We start from the raw sequence: 24,596 nt of genomic DNA, 5'->3' as shown, positions 1-24,596 counted from the left end.
CATTCTCCAATTGATGGGCATCCATTCAATTTCCAGCTTCTAGCCACTACAAACAGGGCTGCCACAAACATTTTGGCACATACAGGTCCCTTTCCCTTCTTTAGTATCTCTTTGGGGTCTAAGCCCAGTAAAACACTGCTGGATCAAAGGGTATGCACAGTTTGATAACTTTTTGGGCATAATTCCAGATTGCTCTCCAGAATGGCTGGATTTGTTCTGTGTGATTATCTTAAAAATTGAATTAAGAGATAAGAAAAAGGAATGCATTGGAAAAGGGGGAAAGGGAGGGGTAGAATGGGATCATTTATTTGACATAAAAGTGGCCTGGAAGAGATTTTACACTGGAGGGGGAAACGAGGGAAGTGAAGAGGGGAGCACATGAATCTTACTCCATCAGAATTGGCTCAAAGAGAGAATAATATACACACTCAGTTGAGTAGAAAAGTAAGAAGAAAAGGGGATAAAAAAGAGGGTGGGAGAAGCTAATAGAAGGGAGGGCAGTTTGTGGAAGGTAAAAGCAGCAAAACATTTTTGAAAATGAACAGGGTAAAAGAAAAGAGAGAAGATAGAATAAACAGGAGACATAGAATAGAAGGAAATACATAATTTGATGATTATTACAATGAAAAAAATTTTACAGTGATTTTCTTTGATAAAGACTTAGTTTCTTAAACACATAGAAAACTGATTTAAACTTATGAAAATAAAAGTCACTCCACAATTGATAAATCATTAAAGGATATGAATGAACTGGCAGGTTTCAGACAATGTAATCAAAGCTATCTATAGTCATGTGGGAAAAAAATACTCAAAATCACTTGATGAGAGAAATGCAAGTTAAAAAAAACTCTTAAGCTACTTTCTCACACCTGTCAGGTTGGCTAATATGACAGAAAAGGGAAATGACAAATATCAGAGGGTATGTGGGAAAAATTAAATGCTAATATATTATTGGTGAAGTTGTGTACTGATTCATCCATTCTAGAGAGCAATTTGGAAATGTGTTCAGAGGACGATAAAACTATGTCATACCCTTTGACCAAGCAATACCACTTCTAAGTCTGTATCTTCAAGAGATTAAAAAAAAAAAAAAAGGATAAGGACCTAGCTGTGTGAAAATATTCATGGTAATTCATTTAGTGGTGACAAAAAATTAGAAATTGAGGAGATGCCCATCAATTGGGGAATGGCTGAATAAGTTGTATATGATTATGATGGAATACTATTGTGTTTTAAAAAAGGATGAGCAGGATGCTCTCGGAAAAACATGGAAATGAGCAGAACTGGGAGAACATTGTTCACCATTATAGCAATATTGTATGATGATCTACTATGAATAACTTAGCTATTCTCTGCCATACAGTGATCCAAGACAATGCTGTAGAATTTAGAATGAAAGATGCTGTTCATCTCCAGAGAAAACACTGGTAGAGCCCAAATACAGATCAAAGATACTTTTTCTTTATTTTTTTTAGGGTTTGGGTTTTTTTTTTTTTTTGGTTTATTTTTTTCTTTCACAGAATGACTTACATGGACATTTGTTTTTCATGAGTACACATGTATAACCTATGTCAAATTACTTGTATTCTCAGTGGGAGTAGGAGAGAATTTGGAACTCAAAATTTGAAGAAAAAATTTAAAATTGGTTTTACATGTAATTGAGGGTAAATAAAATATTAAATAAGATTTTTAAAAGGAAGAATGAAGAAAGGGAAAGAAGGGAGGTATAAAGGAAAAGAGCAGGGAGAAAGGAAAGAAAAGGGAAGAAGGAAAAGAACAGGAGAAGTAAGAAAGGGAGGAAAGAAAGACTGACCCACTACCCTAATCTGGCCATAGATCTCTGAATGACTATTACTCTCAATTATTCAGGCTTATTTCAACACACTCTAATTTGGGATCTCTGTTTGCTGCCAATTATTTTTAATTTCCATTTCTTTCTCAGGACTTTTGTCCTTCCATGTAAATGGACATCTGACCCCTTGCTTTGGTGCTGTCCTGCCTCAGGCTGGCTCATCCCCTGGTTCCTCGGCTCAGTACCCAAACACGCCTCGACAGAGCAGAATTCTGTGCTCGAGGCTTCTGGTCTGTGCTTGATACAGTTGCTAGAGTGTTGGACAGGAGAGGCAGAAGCTCTTTTGATTATCCCTTGGGCTAAGCCTGGCTTTAGTGTGGCAAACAAAGCATGTTTTACTTCTAGATCGTTCCTAGGCACTCCAGACCCCACCCTCTGCACCAATTATAAGTTTCCCAGCTTGAGCTTTCTTCTCCTCCCCCCCCCCCCCCCCCCGCCCCAGTTTAATAATATTTTAATTATTCCAACTTCATGTAACAATAGTTTTCAACATTCAGTTTTATAAGATTTTAAATTCCAATTTTTTTCCTCACTCTCCCCTCCCCAATGGAACAAGAAGCCTAATATAAGTCATACATATACAATCTTATTAAACAGTTCCCACATTTTAGTCATGTGGTGAAAGAAGAATCTGAACAAAAAAGGAAAAGCCATGAGAAAGAAGAAGTGAAAATAATGTGCTTCAGTCTGCATTCAGACTCCATTCTTTCTCTGGGATATGGATGGCATTTTCCATTATGAGTCGTTTGGAATTTTCTTAGATCATTATGTTGCAGAGAAAAACTAAGTGTATCTTAGTTGATCATCACTTCACTCAGCATCAGTTCATATAAGTCTTTTGAGGTTTTTCTGAAATCCACCTGCTCATCTTTTTTTTTTCCCCCTGAGGAAATTGGGATTAAGTGACTTGCCCAGGGCCATACAGCCAGAAAGTGTTAAGTGTCTGAACCTAGATATGAACTCCTGACTTCAGGGCTGATGCTCTATCCCACTATACCAACTAGCTGCCTCTTAACTTTGCTCATTGTTTCTTATAAACTTGAGCCTTCTTGCTTCAAACTTCACCTTCAACTGTAGATCCCCATGGCCCCTTATAGAGACTGTAAATTCCAGGCTATTTCCATTCCCTTACTCCCACTGAATGAGTGGTTCAACAGATTATGCCCTGGAGGCTTGCTGTGTGCCCCTCCTGGTTGACTGGGCCTAAGAAACTCAGAGGGCCTGCTTCAGAGTCCCCAAAGAGGCATCCCTCTCCCCGTCGGCTCATTTCCATTCTCTCAGACCTAGACTCAGTTTCATTCCTTAGCAGATATTCTCAGGCTAGGAGGTGACCCTGCTTTCTAGCAGAGCCTATCTATGGACCTTCTCAAACACATTAGAAAGGAAAGAGATTTTAGCCTGACAACATGACAGAACCGCTCTTCTGTCTGAATAGTAAATCTCAACCAAGTTGGAGTTGGGGCTAGTCTTATTCCCAATTCTGAACCTTATTGCTCTGCCCTCAAAATGTCCCACACTTTGTCCTAGGCCTCCCAACACACTCCTGTCATTGGCAGGAAGTGTAAAAACCAGCTGAACTTGTGGTTTTACCCAGGACAAGAGCTGGTGGTACAATCCGTTGGACCTGTCTACGTTATGGTGGGATCAGATAAAATAGCTTATCAGAAATGTTTTGCAAACCTTAAAGCATTCTAGAAGTGCTAGCATTGTCTTGGAGTAAGCCTTCCATGGCCTACATCTCTTGGAAGGAACACTGGACTTAGAATCAAAGGAGTTGGTTCAAGTCCTGACTTCTTGTTGGCTTCAGGAAGGTCACTGCTGAGCTTCAGCGCTTTGCCTGTAAGATGGAGAGGACGGGACTTAGTTGATTCTGAAGTTCCTTGTACCTTTGAAGTCAGTGGTCCTGTGATCCTGTAGTTCAGATAATTCTCTCAGCCTATCCCGGCCCCGCATCCCAGGCTGTAATCACTACTACCATTGAACAATAGGTCCATCTGCTTCTAGAGACTGCTTGCTGCCCCAAGGTAGGAGAGGGATTGAGGAGAGAAAGAGTGACTTGGAACTTGGTCCCAAGCCTTTTACCACCCCCAAGAGGAACTGATGATGTACTTCACTGGCACTAGTGTGCCTTACTCCTGTTGGGTCTCCTTTGAAACCTGCCCTCTGACCTCAGAGAGACGTTCTTCTTGACTTCTTCAGCTACGACCCTGGATGCCCAAACATTCTGCGATTTTCTTTGCTGTCAGGGCAATGGCCTGTACCTTAGCACACTCTCGCAGTGGGGGCTAGGAGGGGTTCTGGAGGAGCCCAAGAGCCTGTGACTTGATCACAGAGAGTCACCTCAATGAGGCTTTCACTTTGCAGTCCCCACAGTCCCAGGAAAGGGACTCTTGGAGCCAGGAATCTAGTGACTCCCATTCTGTCGTGTTCCTCTTGTTTCCACCCTCCCATCCACTCCTGGCGCTTCTTGGACCCTGAGCTTTGTCACCTTCCCAGGCAAGAAAGCCGAAATATTGGACTGGGAAATTGAGTCCCAGAAGGAAGGTTTTCCCTCCTCATGAATTTTTCATGTCTTTGTTTGAGAAATCCCTGGCTGACCATTGCTAAAGCTAAGTAATTAACACTCACCCTGGAATAAGAAGAAGGGAGGATGAGGCTTGTATTTATTGGGGATTAATAGCTGGGTTTGTGTCAGGTTTTTTCCGTCTAGGGACTTTGGGGTAATGTTGGCAAATTCCTTTCACCAGCCCCCCCAAATCTCTACCTTCTCCCCTAACACAAACCTCCTGGCTGGTCCCTCTAAGGTAGTGTCGAGCTGTGTTCTGGGCTAGGCTTTGGCAGGTCAAGCAGGGTCTCATTGACCCCAATGAAAAGGCTCAGTAAAGAGAGAGGATCATTGGATTTAGAGCTGAGATGGACTTTGGAAGCATCCCCTTATACAATCTAAGGGCCCAGAGAGACAAACACACTTGCCTAGCGTCACACAGTGATCAGAGCTGCTGTGACTCAGAACTTAGCGTCTCCTTCCCTCTTTCCGGTCCTTCTTCCCACCGAGAACAGCAGGCGGAGGAAGGGACTCATGGTGGTGAATCCCAGCCCTGCCACTTTACCCCTGTGTGATCATAGACAAGCAGTTTACTTTCTGGGTCTGTAAAGGGCAGGGGTTGGACTAGTGGCCCAGGGCCTCTTCCAGGGCCTGGGGCTCTGCGTGTGTGACCCGAGATCCCAGGGCCGGGCCTTCCCCTGGGCCTCGCTGGGTTGGATGCCAGTTGGCCGCTGTCCTTTGACCATGGGCCCAGGGCCCTGCCCCTCGAGCTGCCGCTCGGTCATAGGCTAAGAACTGGCCCCCAGCTCTGCCATCTCCAGCCCACCCTCCTGGCAGCTGCGTCGTGGCCTGGGCGGAAAGGTCAGCGCCAATACCTTCCTCTGTGGCACCCGGCCCCTGCCCAGGGCTTGGAGGCGGGCAAAGCCAGCCCCGGCTCGGACCCTCACTCCAGGGAGTGCAGGGCCTTGTGGGGAGAGGGTAGGGAGCTGGGATGGGAGGGAGGCCACCGGACAGCAAGCATTTATAATGTGCTTTCTGTGTGCTGCTCTCTGAGCATTCCCTCTGCCAGAGGCCCCGACTGCCCTCGGGGAGCTTACACTCTAATTCAGGAAGCAAGATGGCCGTGTCCCAGTGTGTGCGGATAGAGACTCTGAATATGGAGGCTTAAAGAAAAAAAGCAAAAGCCTGCCCAGATCCGGGCTGGAGTCAAACCTCTGGAAGAAAGCCCTTTCTCCTTCGTGAGGGCATCAGTTCTCCTCCCCCTGCGGATGTGCTCCTGCCCAGGAAGGAGACGGCAGGGGGGAGGGGAGTACAGCCCCTCCTGTGTTCCCGACAAACCCAAAATGCTGATGTCCCCATTCTACAGCGGAGGAAACGGAGACGGGCAGAGGGACTCATCCAAGGGCACACGGCTAATAAGTGTGTGAGGCTGAATTTTAACTCGGGCCTTCCCTGCTTTCCGTCCATCACCAGAAAGAACTGCTGCTTGGGGGGGCAGAGCTGCAACAGCCCCCCATAATGGGGGATCTCTTCCCTCCCCTTTGCTATCTTTTCTCGGAAGGTCCAGATCCCAGGGCCTTGCCCCTCCCAGAATGGGGATCTTACCTCTGCTCTAATGGAGAGCTCTCCCTGCCCACCCCCTCAGCACTTCTGTAGTGCCCCCCCCCCTCCAGGGGCCTGTCCTTCTTCCAGCAAGTCTCCCCACCATACTGACCATGTGATACACACACACACACACACACACACACACACACACACACACACGCCTGAAACAGGCACTATGGAGATCTGTGTCCCCCAGGGCCTCCTACTCCTTCCCTCCATCCCCACAGTAGGGGTTTGTGCCCCTTTCTCTGTATCCCTCCCCTTCCTTTAGTAACCATCCGTTCCTCCATCCTCAGATAATCCCTGCCTCCCTTGCAGGCCCCCCTCCCCAGGAGGGGCCTTTCCCCTTACTGAGGGGGAGGGTTCCTTGCTCCCCCCGCTTCCTATTTTTCTCCATCCTGTGGCCCTTTCATGAGGGGATCTGTGTCCTACAGCCATGATGGGGGAGGGGGAGGGGGCTGCCCTGCAGGGATTTGCCCACATTTAGTGCCCTCTTCCACCCCCGGAGCCCCCGTTGCTCAGCCCGGCCCTGCGCCCCCTCCCACCTCAGCAGGCATCTGTGACTTGCCCTCCCTCCACCCGGCCCAGGGGTGGGGTTCAGGCCAGAGGGAAGGCCTCCCCCTCCCCAGTCCTGCCATTTTGAAGGTCGTCTTGCTAGCAGCGAGACAGATGTGAGGGATTTTTTTCTCCCCCACCTCTTACTCTGATTAATTGCCTCATTCAATTCCGACTATTGCAGTTAAACATTAATTCAGCAGGACTTAATAACGTATTCATTTATGACCCTGCCTGCTCAGGCTGACAATGATGGGCTGTTTTTGTTAATTATAGGGATCCATGAGCCCCGTCCTTTACACGCTCGCACTGACGGAAAACACAGCCCGGCACACGCGTGGTCTTTGATGTCAGATAAATCACACCTCCCCAAGGAGCCGGCTGCAGGGCGAATATTTCTTCCTCAATATTTTCCACCAAATGCGTCCTCCTGCCGACGCTGCCACGTTGGCTTAAGCAGCAATCCGGGGAGATCTGTCAGAGGGCTGGGGGGGGGGGATGCCTTGCCAAGGTTTGCCTCCGTGATTGCCCCGATCCCCTGGCAGGACTGGCAGAGGAAGCCCCTGCCTCCGAGATGAGAAAAGGCCTTTGTCTCCTTCCGGCTCTAATTAGAACTCTCTTATTAGAAGGTTCTCTAAGTGGGCTGGGGATTCTTGGGTGAGGGGTTCCACTAACTGAGAGCCTCCGGCCCCACAGCCCCAAGGTAGTGGGAGGGAGATGCGCCTTGGGGGGGGGGGCAGGGGTCTCAGGGTGCTGGTGGTCAGGGCTGGCCAGGGGCCTTCAGAGGCAGAGTCTGGGCAGGACATTGCCCCACAAAAGGGGTACAGCTGGCATTGATGGGCACGTGTCCCATTGTATGTCATTGCGCATTTCTCTCAGGCCGGATCACCCACCACCCAAAATGACAGCTTAATAGGGATTGCTCTTTCCATCTCGAGGGTTCTGCGGCGTTAATTAAGCGGGAAGCATCCGGATTGGTGGTACTTTCCGAGGCTCTGCTGGGAGGTGATCTATTTCTGTCTGAGCTGTGTCAGCTGATGGGGGGGAGCAAAGCACCGGCTCGTGTCCCCCCTCCCACCTCAGCCCACTCCCAGTGCCGTGGGCATGCGCCGAGACCCTTCCCTCTCCAGCACAGGCCGAGTCCGGGGGCATGCAGCCTCTCCCCTCGGCCTAGGCCTGGGTCTCCAAATTGTCGTCCTGTGACTAGAATTTTAAACCTGCCTCAGATACTTGACTTTTCCTTTATGTGTATCTTTTTCCCTCTGTAAAGTAAGGTGATAATAATGCCCACCTACCTACCGAGGTAGCAAATGCAAGTGTCCAATGAGATCATGTTTAGTGAGGATAGTGCCCTGCATGTAGCAGGTGCTTAATAAGTGCTTGTTTCTTTCCCTCTACTGGGCCTGCATAATAGGTGCTTAATAAATGCTTGTTTCTCGCCTTCTTTTGGGACCTAGACTACACTCAGGTTCAGGATTAGCATCTATCTCCCCTGCTTCACCTAATGTCTTGTTAATAAGGTGGTTCCGAAACTCTGCCTTGAAATATGATGATTCCTACCTTCTTTTGTTGCTTCCCAGTCAAAAACTTGAATTTCCAAGAATGAGCTCCTGGATGATCTCTCTTTGCCTCCATGACTAGTTCCAGGTGCTCTGACCTGCACAGTCCCCACAAATCTCAAGATACATTAAATATAAAAAGAATCAAGATATAGAAATAATGAAAATGATTTTCCTTGTACTAGGACCCTGCCATCCTAGCACCAACCCTAGGTTACCAAGGATTCTTGAGTTCATTCTCAGAAAGAAAAGAAATTGAGTCAAGATGACCAGGGGCTCTCAAAGAGAGGAAGGGTTAGACCAGTTGAACTCTTAAAGCCCTTATGTGTCTAAATTGTGATTCTGTTCTGGATGGAGTTCCCTTAACAATGATGATTATTATTGTTAATGTTAGTGGTTATTGAGTTGTTCCAGTCGTTCAGCTCTTTATGACTCCATTTGGTATTTCTTGGCAAACAACAGGATCACACAGCTAGTACGTGCTTGAGGCTGGACTTGAACTCAAGAGATGAGTTTCCCTGATTTCCCTGACTAGGTCTGGACCTGACTCCCTGGTGCACCTCACTGCCCTTTTGTTGTAAGTTATTATAACTGGGCAAGGCAACAGAAGCAACTTGCTCGACATTACTGCTGGCTTTAAAACTTAAGGACTTGACAAATACCTACCGAGAAATTACCTGGGGCCTAGAATCCCACATCACAAATGCACTCTCTTTCAGGGATAAACGACAGATCCTTCCATAGCACAAATATGGGCCTCCCAGCATTACTGACAGCTTGACCAACCATGTGTCCTGGAGCCAGAGCATTCTCAAAGGCCGAACTATGTCCTGCAATCTGCTGGCCATAACACCTGTCCATAAAAACAGACAAATGGCCTCTTTAGTCGTGTTCCCGCACAAGCCACTCATGATCTCTGAGCTGCATGGACCAAGAAGCTTTAAAGGTGCAGAGATCAGGGGGATGGGCCCATTCTCTTGGCTGCTGCTGCTGCTGCTGTCCCTAGGAAGCAGTCCCTGAATCCGTCCCAGAGGAACTTCCCTCTCGGTACTTTCACCTTCCTACAAAAAAGCAAGCATCTGGTTGGCCCATGTTCGTGAAACATAAAATTTAAAAGAATGGTTGCAATACCATTTTTTACCTTATTGAAAAAGATAAGAACTTGGTAATCATGATTTTTAAATAGCTGCCATTTGTGCATCTCTTCAAGAATCGCAAAAAGTTTGCAAGAGCTAATGTTGAAGAATTGTCCACTCTTTTGAAAAACAAACCATTTTAATTAAAAGATAAAAATAAAAAGAAGTGCAAAGAGCATCAAAAGAGGAGAGCTGAAAGAGGTCCTTCTAGTCCAACCCCTTCACTTACAAATGAGAAAACTGAGGTACATCACAGATAAAAGAGGGGGAAGATTTGTTTTGTTGCTGTTTAGTCACGACTGCCCCTTCATGACACCGTGTGCCACAAAATGCCAGTACTCTCCACTGGGTTTTCTTGGCAGATACTGGCGCGGTTTGCCATTTCCTTCTCCGGTGGTTAAGTAATTTGCTTAGAGTAATACAGTTCATAAAGTATATAAGGAAGTACCTGCCTGCCTGACACCGAGTCTCATATTCTCGCCCCTGGGTTTTGCTGAGCTCTGCTGTAGGACCGCATGGTTCCACTTAATTATCATCCTGTCCATCTGAGACTACTATAGATCATCCATTTCACTTTCTTGAGTGAAGACAGTAGCCTGAGGGCAGGAGAATTGGTCTCCTAGCTTTGAGTTTCCTCACCTATCCATCCTCTTCGCAACTGACAAAAGGATTTTCCTAAAATTCACTCCTTTGCGTATCATGCTTCTATTCAGCAAAATGGAGTTTGCTGAATATCATGCTTCTATTCAGCAAACTCCATTTTATTTTCATTTTTCTCTAGGATTACATATGAATCCCTTTGCTTCCTTCCAAAGCCCTTTATAGTCTGTCCCCATTGTCCCGTTCTAGCCTGTTTTCCACTTGTTCCCTTCCCATACTCAAACAGGAGTTCTTTTTTTCTGGGTAATTTAATCATGCTGCTCACAAGGCCGGCAGGATGACCGTTTGGGCATCTCTCTTAGACCAAAGACTCCTCCTGGAGGTGGACTCACGGTTTCTGGAGTCCTGTGAAATGCCTAATCAGTCCTGATTGGTAACTCAGGGGGAGATAGGCTATCTCGGAGTACGTGACTCGGGTCACTCAAATCTTGGTCAAGGAGACTTTCATTTCTCTATCACCTGTGTTGAAAGAAAAGGAGAATCAACATTTTCCCCGACCTGTCAGACCTGTCAGACAATGAGCAGGAATACACCCATTAATCCAAACCCAGAATTTCTTTTACTGCCTGATTAGATCTTGGCCTGGGTGAATCTTTAAGAGAGACTTGCCATCCTAATTGATTTCTGAATGAAGACGTAGAAGGGGGTAGGAGAGAAATCTTGGTTCTATTACAATAATTAATAAATATGAGAAAAATATTCATTTCTCACATTTGACCCATTTGAGTCTTTTCAGTGAATCACTAACAGGTATCACAAACACTTCATCAAGGGTTCTTAACTATGAGACTTCTGTTGTCAAAGGGGACAGCAAACCTTACAAATAAAGATACGTAAGGGAAAAGTAAACAGCAAAATCAATGAACAAATGTCCATTTAAGACAAAGTCTCATCCCATCCAGCTCTCTGGTTCTCGGGACATTATCTGATGCATCCCTCTGGCCAAATAGGAATTCTTACTGTTTCTCTGGTAATGTCGCATCTCCTACAGCTCCGTGAGGTTGCCAACATTGTCTGTGATGCTTTCCCTCTAAAAATCTCTTAGACCCTTTGATTCTTCTAAGTGCAGCTCAGCCCTCCCCCTACTCTTGGGCTGAATATCATCCTTCCTTTCCTCCATGCAAGTGCTTCCAACAAAAATTCACCACGAATTTATCTTGTGAATCATTTGTTTTTACTAACAGGTACTCGTTTTCTTTCCCGATACAGTATAAGCTCCTTGAGGACAGGGATTGTTTGATTTCTTTTTCCCCCCACATGTGGTTGCACTTGGTGATTGGTGGATTAAGGAAAAACAAATGAAACCTCCTTCTTGGGCAGTTGCTCCGTCTCTAAGATCCCCAAGCAAAGCTCAGAGAACTTTGACATAGACTGACATCCATCCGCTCAGGAAATGAGATTTGTTTCCAAGCAGCAGGCCTTTGCCATCGTCTTAAGATTTTGACCAATCCTGGTCAATTACTGCTCATTACCTCATTTCACAAACAGATATGATATAGATATTACTGGAGTTAGATAAATTCAGAAGAGTTTCACTGACCAGACCTGAGGGGTAATCAGTAATGGTTCGATGTCAACTTGAAGGGAAACCATGGGTCAAGTACCCCAGAGATCTGCCCTCATATTTCTTCTGTATCAGTGGTTTAGATGGAGGCATAAATGGTCTATCCATCAAATTTATTGTTGACATGAAGCTGGGAGGGAGAGAGCTATTCAGTGGGTGACAGAAAAAAATACCTTACAGGCTAGAAAATTGAGCCAAATCTAGTGAGATGAAATTTAACAGAAGGAAATGTAAAATTCTACCTTTGGATTAAAAAAAAAAAAATCAATATCGCAATTGTAAGGGGGACAAGATGTAGTGTTGTTGTTGTGACTGATTCCTCAGTTCCCAAGGACCCTAGCTCTCCGATTCCATCTGTGGTATTCTCTTGGCAAAGAGACTAGACTGGTTTGTCTGGAGTCCCCACTGTACTCAGCCTTAGCTAGAACATATTTGGAATATTATGAGCATGACATTTCAAGGGCATTGGCCAACTGGAGCACATCAACCAGGATGGGGAAGGACCTAGGGACTTTTGTCTTGAAGAAGGAGAAAAAAATTCAGGAGACACGTAATAACCATCTTCTTAAATCTGAAGGTAGTTGTAGGGAAGAGTATTTGATTCATTCTTCATCTCAAAGGGCAGGAAACTTGGTTGAATGAGTAGAAACTCAGGGATACAGATCTTGATGTAAGCTAAGAAAAAAAACTTAAGCAGGAGAGATGTAAGCTAAGAAAAAACCTAAGCAGGAGAGACTGATGACCACTTGTGTGACTGTTCTAAAGTAGACTCTTGTGAAAGGATGGCTGGGACCAGAAGGTCTGTGAAGCCCCTTCCAGCTCTGAGAGACTGTGTGGCGAGGGTGGGAGGGGAGGAAGCCCACCTCTCCACCTGCTCTTCTGGAATCAGGAGCCAGTCTGTTAATAACCCATGGTTCATCCCTTCCTTCTTCCTGGATGATAGCAAGCTTTCTACCATCTGAAATTAATTCAGCCATTATCTCAGATGAATCCTGTGATGTGAGCTCTTTGCCTTTGTACATACAATCCTTATTTCTGCCCTTCTGGACTTAGAAGCTTGAATGTAGAATTGGGGAAGATGTGAGAATGTAGAATGTCATTGCTGGGGGAAAGGAGGGGGATGGATCTTAGAACTCAGGATGTCAAAACTAGAAAGGCCCTTAGATCACCATGTTCAATGCTGTCTCCTCTGTACTGTGAATTGGGACTTTGATCAGGTCTCATCTGATCTGGAAGAAGGAATTGTCTCATAAGCATTTATTAAATTCTCACTGTATACCAGATGCCAGGTGCTGAACAGTATTATCTAGGATCTCTGGAGCAAAAACTATCTAGGCAATGTTGGATTCTATTGGTATGCTTCCCCTAAACCCAGTGGGCCCACGGGCCAGGGTCCCTGTCCCCTGCCAATCAAGGACTGTCTCCTATATCACTGATCACTAAATTGGAAATGGTGTTTTACGGCAGCAATAAAGGGATGGTACAGCGTGAGGTACGTTTTTATACAACTCTATGAACTTTGTCATTGAAAACATTATAGCCTTGAATGTGAGAGCTCGGTGGAAGGCAATATAATTTGATTACCGATATTAATCACATAGAGTACAACATATAAAACCAGTAATGCATAAGTCTGACTGGAGCCAGAGAACCCTCATGTGCATCTCAGGGAGATTTATTCTCAGTAATATAATTCATTTGACATGAAAGTATCATAATTGCAGTTGCTAGGAAGAGATTTTTTTTTCTTTTAAGGAAAAAGTGACCCTGATTTCAAGAGTAGCATTTTCGTTGCCTAGCTTCTCTTGTGAACCCTGACACAAAAGATGGGCCGAGGCCGTCGTCAGAGGATTGTGGTCTTGAGTTGGAAGGGAGCTCTAAGATCATCTAATCGTTTTATCCGTGGCAGCAGAGAAAGGAAGAGATTTATCAAGACAATAATACCCGGAATCAAAATTGGAAGCCGAGTCTCAGTCCCAGTTCCAGCACTGATCTTACTTTGTTACTTGGACCCGCTTTTCATAAACCAGCCAAGTCAGAGAGCTTGGTTGGAGCATCGGGAGATGAGGTGCCCAGGTGTCCCCGTGACATGATACGTTCTGAAGGCAGTAAGGAAGATTTAGTTAGGTTCATATCGGAGCTCCAGTGCTTTTTACCTTTGACTTGAGGCAAATCACTTGGCTTATGTGCCTTAGTTTTCCTGCTCTGTGAAATGGGTGGGAGTGGATTGGACTTGATCTCCTCTGAAATCTCTTCCTGCTCTGGATTTGGGATCTTATAATTCTGTGATTTGGGGGCTGCCCGAGCTCTGTATGTACAGGTATGCACGTGTGTTACTTGGCGACTTGGGGTCCCCTTTGGACCTCTGGCCCCATCCTTTTAATCATAGACTCTTCCATATTTAATGAGGCCTGGATTTCCCCAGTGCAGGGGTGCCACAGCTCATCCCTGCCCCCACCCCACCCCCTGTCTGTAGGACATCTTTGTCTGTTCCTTCTCATACCTCCAGGGTGGGAGAGGAGGTAGCTCATAATGTCGTTATTTAAGCTGGTCTCCTACTTCCTGTAGTAGTTCCTACTATGTGTCTGACACTATATGAGACACCAAAAATAGAAATCTATTTTATCCCAGCTGTCATCAATTTACAAACATTTACTAAATATACCCTTTGTGCCCATTACTCTGCTAGATGCTGGGACTACATCTCGTCACAGATGAAACTTTCCTTGGCTTCAGGAGCTTACACTCTGTTAATTGACCCGCATTTATTAAATACATTTCATGTGCTTGATACTGTGCTAGACACTGGCATTGCATTTCATTACCAGGGAAACGTTCTTTGCTCTCAGGGAGCTCACATCCTGTCAGTCAACAAGCATTTGCTAAACCGCTAATCGGTACCAGATACAGAGCCCGCCCTCAGAGTGCACATTTCCTCAGAGAAGATAATGCACGCGAACACACAAACATCTATATACACATATACATATATGTATGTATGTATGTATATGATATGTGTAAGATATAAGAAGTATATTAAAGAAGCCATAAATATATACACATATATGTTAGAAGTATACTAAAGAATATAAATATATGTATTTATAAGATATATTAAAGAATATATAAATACATATGTATGTATAAGTATATTAAAGAATCCATAAATATATGTATACATAAGTATATTAAAGAATACATTAATATATACATGTATATGTTAGAAGTATATTAAAGAATCCATAAATATATGTGTATATATAAGAAATATATTAAAGAATATATATAAGAAGTATATTAAAGAATATAAATATGTATGTACATATAGGTATATTTTTAAAATCCACAAATATATATATAAGAAGTATATTAAAGAATCTGTAAATATATATGTATATATAAGACATATATTAAAGAATATAAATATATATGTATACATAAGTATATTTAAAAACATATATATAACAAGTATATTAAAGAATCCATAAATATATGTATATATAAGAAATATATTAAAGAATCCATAAATATATGTATATATAAAAAATATATTAAAAATATAAATATGTATATATACATAAGTATATTTTTAATATCCATAAATATATATAAGAAGTATATTAAAGAGTCTATAAATATATATGTATATATAAGACATATATTAAAAATATATATATAAGTATATTTAAAAACATATATATAACAAGTATATTAAAGAATCCATAAATATGTATGTATATATAAGAAATGTATTAAAGAATCCATAAATCCATATGTACATATATAAGTATATTAAAGAATACATAAATATATGTATATATAAGAAGTATATTAAAGAATATAAATATGCATATGTATATATAAGAAGTATATTAAAGAATACATAAATATATACATGTATATATAAGAAGTACATTAAAGAATCCGTACGATATAAATACAAGCAAGTGGGGAGAGGAGGGGCAGAAGTCCGACCAGTACAATCCCCCCATAACAAGTGGTTCTTGAGCTTGGTGACAAGCCAGCAGTTTCCCGCGGGGCTGGTGGAGGAGGAGTCCCTTCCAGCTCCAGTGGGGGGACAGGCGCCCATGACAGGCCCCCCATTTTCTACAAGCGTGTACTTGAGGGTGACAGAGTGTGGAGTGGCCTGTTTCAGAGACTGGAGTAATCCCATGCCTGTGGGGGGGTAAATCCGGCTGGCACAGCCCCGTGGGCACACACCTAAACCTTCTTATATAGTCGGCTCTAGGGGCTCACCCTGTGCCCGTCACACAGTAGGTGCCTTATAAATGACCTTTGTCTAATTGAACAGAAGCCCTGCTTGCAGCCTTCACATGCACGGGCTGCTGGGGGGGGGCACCCGCACCCCCACGTATGACGGCGGGCACATGCATGACCGAGTACATTAAGTTTGGGGGTGGTTGTGATTTTACAGTCTGTGACATTTTCAAAAGGCATTTGAGCCGCACATCTCATCTTCCCCTCCCCACCCCCTCCCCCACCCCTTCCCGGCACGCTCTACCGGGCCCAGCTCTGACTAATATTCCGTGTTTAACTCACCAAATAATCAAGCCGTGTTCAGCTCCTTCCTCGTACAGTGTTCCCTGAATTATTGAGGGTGTTTGATGTCAGTTAGCATCTGTGACAGGCCTCGAGCTCCGAGCGGCGCAGAGGGAGCCCCCTCCCCACGCAGCCTCCGCCTGAGCGAGCGGCTCTCCGGGCCTCCTGGGCTCCCTGGCGCGGCCGGGGCCAGTCACCCCACCTGTGCTGGGACCTCCCCTAGCTGTCTCCCTCTGGCCCCCCGGGCTCTCCCTTGGGTAACCGTGGGTAACTAGCCCCCACCCTTCCTCCACCTCTCAGGCCCAAGGCAGAGCTCAGCATCCCAGAGCTGGTTCTCCTTCCTTCGCTCAGTAACCCTGAGGACGGCCTGCTTCTGGCGGAGGCCTTGTCGCAGGAAACCTCCCCAGGACTGCCGCGTCTCAGCCGCTCCCCCTTTCCCGGGCTTTCACCATCTTCTTTGCCTCTGCTCCCTTTGTGGCCACCCCCCACGGCTTAATCTCTCCCACCCCGTTTTACAGACATGTGGGGAGAGACTTGTAACTCACTTCTTGGCTGGACGTGGGCGATGTCTGTCCGCAAGGAAGGAGATGACCATCGCACTGAAAGGCCGGAGAGCCCCTTCTTCTCCCCCCCAGCAGCCCCTGTCTCGGCTGCTCTGCCCGCCCCTTCTCCCTGAGCCAGAGGCGGGCGTTTAATTGCTCCCCCCCCGGGTGGGTGGGAACTGTATCCTGCGCCGGGGGCGGGTCTCGGAGGGCAGCAGGGATATCGCCTTGTCTTTGTGTGCACGCAGTCACACGTGTAGTCGCCCAGTCACCTTTGGAGAATGCGCCAACCCCCCTGCCCCCATTTCGCCTGGATTTGGAAGCAACCAAAGAAAGTGGATTTTTCTCCAGCCCCCTTTCTTGGCCCGGAGGTCCAGCAGCCAGAGTAGCTCCATCCGCCTTCCCGCAGCTTGCTCTCGGGGGGTCTCCTTCCTGGTCCCTCACTGTTTCTGGCTGTCCGCGGGGCCCGAGCCGGAGAGCAGGGATGTGGCTGTTCCGAGCCCCTGGGCCGCCGTAGGTGTGGGACGGGGACCCCGGGTTCCGGAGGGCAGTCCCTCTGTGCGTGAGGAAGACCTTCCGACTCTGTAACACCATGGGGCTAAAATCCTTTCCGGGAGAAGATCTGGGTTCGAGTCTCGGGGTGATGTAACCAGGCCATGGCGTGGGGCAGGTCACAGAAATTCTCCCTCTGGAGCCAGTAAGCTGCAGAACCTGCGTCGGATTTGGTTTAAAGGGAACTGGAAGTTCCCTTCGCCAAAAAAACCTTTGAATGAATAAAGCCTGTATTCAGTGGCTCTTCGTGGCCTCCCCTTCCCCCCCACCCCCCATACACACCCCGACTTGAGACACCCCGGAGAATAAGGGAACAGGGCTCTGGGAGAGGAGCAGCTACTGAGGGACAGCGGGGGTCTCCTCCGGGGGTCTTGCTGCCCCTTCCTGGACACTCGGTGGCGGTGCCCTGGGCTGACATCCAGCTGGCCTGCGGGTGTTTGTGCATTTGAGCGGCCAGTTCCTCATCCACCTCTCCCCGGCGCCCCGGGAAGTTTCCTTTCCCACAGTGCTCGGGGGCTCCCAGCGGTTCCTTAGCCAAGGCGCCTCTGCAGATTCCCAGAAGCTGCCGCCTCCGTGGCCCCCCGCCCCCACCTGCCCCCCTCCCCCGCTCCGGGGCTGTTCTCCCTGAGCATGACGCCCGTTAGCATCGGCAGGACCGGGAAGGGCAGGCTGGGAGGGCGGTCAGTAACGATTTAAGGGTTTGGTTGTGAAGGCTTTTTTTACATGAAGTTTTCTCTCTTTCTCTCATCCACAGTGTGACAGCGAGAGCGACGTTGATGACAAGGTAAGAGTCGAGTTCTTCCCCACATCTTCCCGGGGGAAGGGCAGGAAGCACCCTTTCCCAGCAGGCCGCCGCTGCCTCCCGGCCCGGGCACTGCTCCCGGAGGACGTTGGCTTCGGTGGCGGAGTGTCTGGGCCAGGGGTCCTCAGACTGCGGCCCGCGGCCAGATGCGGCAGCTGAGGGCGGTCACCCCCCTCCCCCAGGCCGGAGATGCCGGCCCGGGTCCCGGGGTGGGGGGGAATCTGTGCGCCAGAGCGCTGGCAGACTCGGTGGGCTCCACGTGACAGTGGGATCGCGCACCTCCGAGGCCGAGGGCCGGTCCCTTCCTAGGGGAGGCAGGAAGGGGCACCCTCAGTGTCCGCAGGAGGGACGTGTTGGGTACCTGTCGTGGCCTCAGTTCGGAAGGACCTTGGAGCCACGGAGACCCCCTTATCTAGAGGGAAGGTTCCCTTCTCCCCCTGCCCCGGCCTGTGTGATCGGCGCTCATGCGCTCCCCTCTCGGCCGGGCCTGGGTTAGGGGCCCTCCCAGGGATGGGGGACTCCCCCAAACCGGTCCCCAGGGAAGCCGGGAGGCAGAGCGGGAAGCAGGGGGGAGCCTCGCTTTATGTACACGGCCGCCATCAGATTTCAGTAAGGAGCCTTGGGGAGGGGGGAGAAGGGGCAGACCGTTGCTTGAATCCGCCCCAGCTCCCCTGTCACCTCAGCAGGAAGGGAAGGGGAGAGCATCCATCACCGCAGGGGCCGGGGCTGACAGGCGCCAGGCAGACCCCAGCGAGGGCCCTGGATGAAGCTGTAAGTGACGGGCAGCGGCATTGGGCAGACGCGCCATTAACGACATTCTAAATTACCCCGGCGCCCGGGCGCACCACGTCCTCCCCAGACTGACGTTTGCTACATTGGGTTTGACTTCACCTTGTAGTGGAGAAATTGAAATCTGAACTACATTGATTAGCTTTCCGCGTGCGCCATCCGAGGTTACCTTAGGAGGAAGCGGCTCGGGCCGGCGGTCCCGCGGGGGAGGGGGTGGGGAGGTGAGCAAGCCGCACACACCTGCACGCTCGGGCCAGGCCTTCAGGCAGGAGCCCCCACCGGCTCCCCCTCCCCGTCAGGCCCGCGGACCCCAAAATCTGACACCCATTCTGTGTTAGCTCCTTCTCCCGTCGGGCCCACGAACCCCAGGGTCTGACACCCATTCCGGGTTAGCTCCTTCTACCACTCAGACCCGAGCCCAGAGACCCCGGGGTCCGACAGCCTTTCCGTGTTAGCTCCTTCTCCCATCAGGCCCACGAACCCCAGGGTCCAACACCCATTCTGTGTTAGCTCCTTCTCCCACTCAGGCCCGAGCCCAGAGACCCTGGGGTCTGACACCCATTCTGTGTTAGCTCCTTCTCCCATCAGGCCCATGGACCCTGGGGTCTGACACCCATTCTGTGTTAGCTCCTTCTCCCATCAGGCCCACGAACCCCAGGGTCCGACACCCATTCTGTGTTAGCTCCTTCTTCCACTCAGGCCCAAGCCCAGAGACCCTGGGGTCTGACACCCATTCCAGGTTAGCTCCTTCTCCCGTCAGGCCCGAGCCCAGAGACCCTGGGTCCGGCAGCTTTTCCATCACCCCATTCTGCTTCCAGGGTGGGAGTCCTGGACTCCAAATGAGACATTCCCGTCAGATGCCCTTTTTCAGCCTCAGTTTCCTTGTTTATAAAGTCAGACTTGGGGTCCCCACAGCCCTTATCTCCAGAGATACCAGGGCGCAAACAGCTGTGTAGAGACAAGTGTGAAACACGGGATCTCTCTGTTTCTCATCGTGGCGGTCTCGGCCGGGAGCGGTGGTCCCCTCCGCCTCTCCAGGGTCCCGCGTGGGGCTTTCTGGGCAGAGGCGCCGGGGCGGCCACCGTCGTCCTCGCCAGCTCCTCCCACAGACGCGGGACCGAGGCCGGCTGGGCCAAGCGGCGCGTTCTGAGGGAGCTCCCTCCCCACAGGGCAGTGCCCGGGCCCTTCCCCACCACTCACGGCGGTGCTTGGCAAAGGGTGGGGCGGTGACCCTGGGCCGGCCCTGGAGAGCGGGAGCCGGCCTCGTGAGCCTGAGGGAGGCCTGGAGCGTCAGGCCCGCCTGGCGTTCCCGGGCCGCGCTGTCCGTGCACATAAACATTGTTACTGAAAATATATACTTCCTTTTAATAGCAGCTCCGGCATTAACAGATAAGCAATTACCGTTCATTTTCAGGAACTATAAAGTCCTCATTAATTCAAGATTTATGTAGTCGGAGCATTTAGCCCAGGAATAACACCACCGAGAATTGGTTTATACACATGTAATGACAGGGCTTACGGCTCACTTTAGCCAACATTTCCATAATAGAGGGTTATAAACCATCCAGGCTGCTCCCGCACCGGCTCCTGCCTACCTGGGCCGCACTCGCCCACAGGGGCCTCGACCCGGGCTCCACGACCCGGAAGCCCCATGACCCGGGCTCCACAGCCATCCAGCTTCTTGGCTCTGGGTGCCACAGCAACTGGGAGCCCCGAGGGGGACGTTCTGCACCCTGCCCAGCCCCGCCAGCACAGTGGCAGCCAGATCCTCCCGGTTCTGGGCCGGCCTCCTGGCCCCCATTCCCTCCCCACTCCCTCCTGGTGAGCCCGCACTGTTCCCTCCTGCAGGGGGGCGGGGGAGGCTCCGGCCTATAAGCAGGGGGAGGGGTGCATCACCAGCCCCTCAGGGAGGATGCTGTCAGCCTCCAGGAGGCACATCCTCCCCATCCCCCTCCTCAGGCCTGCCCCCGGGGAAGCGCCCCGCCTCTCACCCCTGAGCCACCTCCTTTCATGAGCCCCAGAGCAAGACCAGAGCCACCCTGCCAGGCCATTGAGCAGCAAGTTCTTGACCAGGAGCTTTGCACTGAGGAGACAAAATGGAAAAGGGGCCCAAGAGTTTACTTTTTAGAAACTCCTAACATCAGGTGCTCCACAAGCATTTATTAAGCACCAGATATGAGTCAGGCATCTTTCTAATATCAGATGGTTCACAAGCACTTATTAAACACCATATATGGGCCAGGAATCCTTCTAAGGTCAGATAATCCACGAGCATTTATTAAATGCCAGATATGTGCCAGGCATCCATCTAACATCAGATGGTCCATAAGTGCTTATTAAGTGCCATTAAATACCAAATAAGCATTTATTAAGCACCACATATGGCAGTATTTTAAGGATGCAAAGAAAGGCAAAAAAACAAACAACAATAACTAAAAACAATTCATTTTTAGGAAGCTTACGTTCTTGGGGCAAGGGGGGCAGGGCAGAAACAACAACTAGGTATCAACTAGAAGTACCCTGAATAAATTGCGGATAAAGTTTGTATAATTTGAATTATTTCAAAATAGTTTTAAAACCCATTGTCAGAACTCTGCACTTTTTATAATCAAATTCAATTCAGTTCAGTTCAGCTGGCATTGAGCACCTATTAGATGAAGGGAGTTGAAGGATGGAGAAAGAATTGACCTCAAGGAGTTGCCTTTCAGTAAATCATACAAAATAACCACTAGAGAATCCCAATCGCAGGATATGCTAAGCCTTCAAAAGAGCTGGGTCTTGGGGGTTTCTTTTTTCCTGTCAATCAGATTTTTATACATTAGATTTTCTAAAACTGAGGCCCACTCATACAGATACACGTGAGAAAAATGTGGTCAAGGGTCTCCAATCAGAACCTCCCCATGACTGAGGTTGTACATGAGGCAGAGGGTTCACTCCCCACCGCTCTTTGGGAGGCTTTTGTGGGGCTTGGCCCGAGGGGAGGCTCCCTCTGCTTAGAAACAGTCCTTGGGAAGGGACCTCTGAGTGTGACCCTTCCTGACCTTTGACCCACCGTATCCCTGGCCCTAACAGCCACCAGCCTCTTGTTAGCTTCAGGTCCTGGGGCACAAGCCCACCCCAGAGCAACCTCCGGCTCGTTCTCCGATCTACAAGTCAGCTGAATTGGAGGCGGTGATTTCCTGACAAAGGATGTCACTCAGTGAGAAGGAGGAGCTGGGGGATGGGGGAGGACAGAGGCAGAGAAGGCAGAATACCTGTTTGAGGCCGGGACTCAGCAGGACCCAGTTCACTTTGAGGCAACCCTTGCCTCTGTTGTAACAAAGAGTCCTCGCTGACGAGGGCCTGGATTCTGTTCTTGGAATTGGGTGCCCTCCCGATCTGGTAGCCTGAGACAAAGGCCTGATGGCCCCGGCCTAGTTGCGGCTCTGCCCGTCGTTCTCCCCTGACCAGGCCGGCCTCTGCCCATGGATCCAGCCTGACTCGCGGCTCCTGACAGCACGTCGGGAAGCTCTGCTCACCCCGTCATCTCCAATAATCAACAGCCCACCCGCCGACACTTTGACAGACTTAATGGTTTTTTATACAAAAATGGACAGACTTAATGTTTCAACTGTAGCAATCATCCGTCCTGATCTCTTTAATGAAATTAGATTAAGCGCACCTGGGAAAATGCTGAGACGGCACATTGCCTTCATCACCTCCTTTAATTTAAAACCAATTTGCGGGGAAAATACTCTGTGAAGCCCAAGGCTGCTTGGAGAGAGACAGAGGAGGAGGGCAGGGAGGGATTTCTGAAATCTGTCTGGATGGCTGCTGGCAGTGTTAATTCCTCTCCCTGCTGCGCTGTGAAATATTAACAGCCTAAAGGAACAGATCGGGGAGTTTAGAGACTCTGCCATGTGGCTACCCCAGCTCCAACCCACCCACTGGCTTTCTTAGCCGAGAAGAAACAAAAACAGAAATCTGAAGAGACAGAACCCTTTGGGGGCCCCTCCCCGTTGCCGCGGGTGGGAACGGCTACCTCCGTGTGGCCGCCATTGTTGGGAGAAGTCTCCCCAGTGGGTTGGTGGGTGGAGCAGGGGGACGCGCCTCCTTCCGACCGGTGACGAGCCTTCCCCCAGCACTGCTCCTGGCGAGGGGCTGGCAGGCCCCTCAGAGAGCTTGCAGTCTGGTTGGGGAAACCGCGCGTACGTAGATAAGCAAACGCAGCATGTTTATTCTCACAGACCAGAGAGATCAGGACAGAGTGAGGGGTCTTCAGCCTCTCACGTGACTGTCGCATCATCAGTTTTTTCAAAGCTTGACTGAGGATCCTTAGGTCCTGCCCCCCATTTGGACCCATAAATAGATTTCTGGGGTCTGTGGAAAGATGGAAAAAGTGACTGCTTCATTCTCACTTGTAACTGGAATTTTAGTATTTCTCCTTCAATTATAACGTTATTCTGAGAAAAGGGTCCGTAAGCACCACCCATCTTCCAAAGGGACCCACGACACACACAGAGGTTTAGGACCCCGAGTTAGAAGACGCTGGAGACCACCCCCTTAAAGGAGGTAGCTGACATCTGGGAGGAGGTCTTGAGTGAGCCCCCACCGGAAACAGTCGGTAAACATTTCGTGTGTTGGGTGCTGTGTACACAAGGCAGCAAGGAAAGGGTCCCCGCCCTTGAGGAAAATCTGTATTCCCAGGGAGAAGATATACCTTGATGGAGGGGCGGATTCCTCTCTCTGTGTCCCCGGCTGCCCTAGCCCCGAGCTCTGGCTACTCCCCAAGGTTCTGTTCCCGTTTGGCCATCTCCCCGGGGAGAGCTCCTGCCTTCTCCGGAGACTGGCGGTCGCTGGGACTCGGACGTCCCCAAGAAAATGGCGACATTTGTAGCTGTGTTCAGACTTGGGGGGACTAGACGGACACAGCTATGTGAGAGACTCTGGTGTCCTGAGACGGAAGGAGGCCCATTCAACACGTGTGGGCCTTGTGACCCCGGGCAAGGCCCCAGCCCTCTCTGCAAGACTTAAAACTGGAGAAGACACGCTTCTCCGTATTGGAAGGGAGAATTTCATCCCTAGGAATTCCCCACAAGGGCGAAACCATGCTCCCCTCCAAAAAAAGCCACATGGATCCTTCTTCAAGATGACCCCTTGTTTTCTGTTTCCCCCGCTTCCCCCGCCCCCTCCCCAGATGTAACCCAACATATGAAGCAAAATGTGTATGTCACATTTCCCCGAGCCACGAGAGGTCAGCGCTATTATCTGTCTCCATGTCCCAAGTGAGAGAACCGGGACTCAGGGAATTAGTGGTTTGTCCAGCGGGACGCGGCTAAGGATCTGCATCCTTATCTTCTCGTTCCTAATGCAGCTCTCCCGTTTAGCGGCGGGGAGGATGCCCGGATTACAGCATCGCCTCCTTGACAAGGCCGCGCCCTCCCGTGATGCTGACCCAGATAACGCCCTTCTGGGACGCCAGTCTCAGCCCCCCTTCCGGCGTAGGGATACTGGCCACAGCCCTCCGCCCTCCGCTGTGTGTTAGATAGCTCTGCGCCTGGCTCCTGTTCGATAGAATGTTAGCGGGTTAGCCCACTCCCAGATGGAGACCCCGAGACTTAACAGAGCGATGTGTTTGGCCCCGATCTCACAGCTAGTGAACGACAGTCGCAGACCTGAAGCCCCACTTTCAAAATCTAGGATCCTACACGTGCCAGGGTCACTTTTTTTTCCTGGGTTTTTTTTTAATCTCTCCCATAGTCTTTCCCCATTTGCTCTGATTTTCCTCTCCCAATATAATTTATAAAACAATGTGTATTAAAAATAAACTAAAAAAAAAGTCCCATAGAACTCTTTAAAAAAAATCTAGGATCCAAAATTTTGGGGTTGGAGCCGG

General features: G+C 48.8%; 1 protein-coding gene across 1 annotated transcript in view; it reads left to right on the top strand.

Annotated features, from left to right (window-relative positions):
- FBRSL1 (fibrosin like 1) overlaps positions 1-24,596 on the top strand; it is a 234,576-nt gene that overhangs the window by 147,148 nt on the left and 62,832 nt on the right. Inside the window, 1 exon segment of the mRNA XM_051972577.1 lies at positions 17,885-17,914. Coding sequence (XP_051828537.1) covers positions 17,885-17,914 — 30 coding nt within the window.

Source organism: Antechinus flavipes, chromosome 1 (assembly GCF_016432865.1).
Source record: "Antechinus flavipes isolate AdamAnt ecotype Samford, QLD, Australia chromosome 1, AdamAnt_v2, whole genome shotgun sequence".
Classification (NCBI taxonomy): Eukaryota; Metazoa; Chordata; class Mammalia; order Dasyuromorphia; family Dasyuridae; genus Antechinus; species Antechinus flavipes.
Note: the sequence above shows the minus strand (reverse complement) of the source record. Positions and strands in the feature narration are given on the sequence as shown.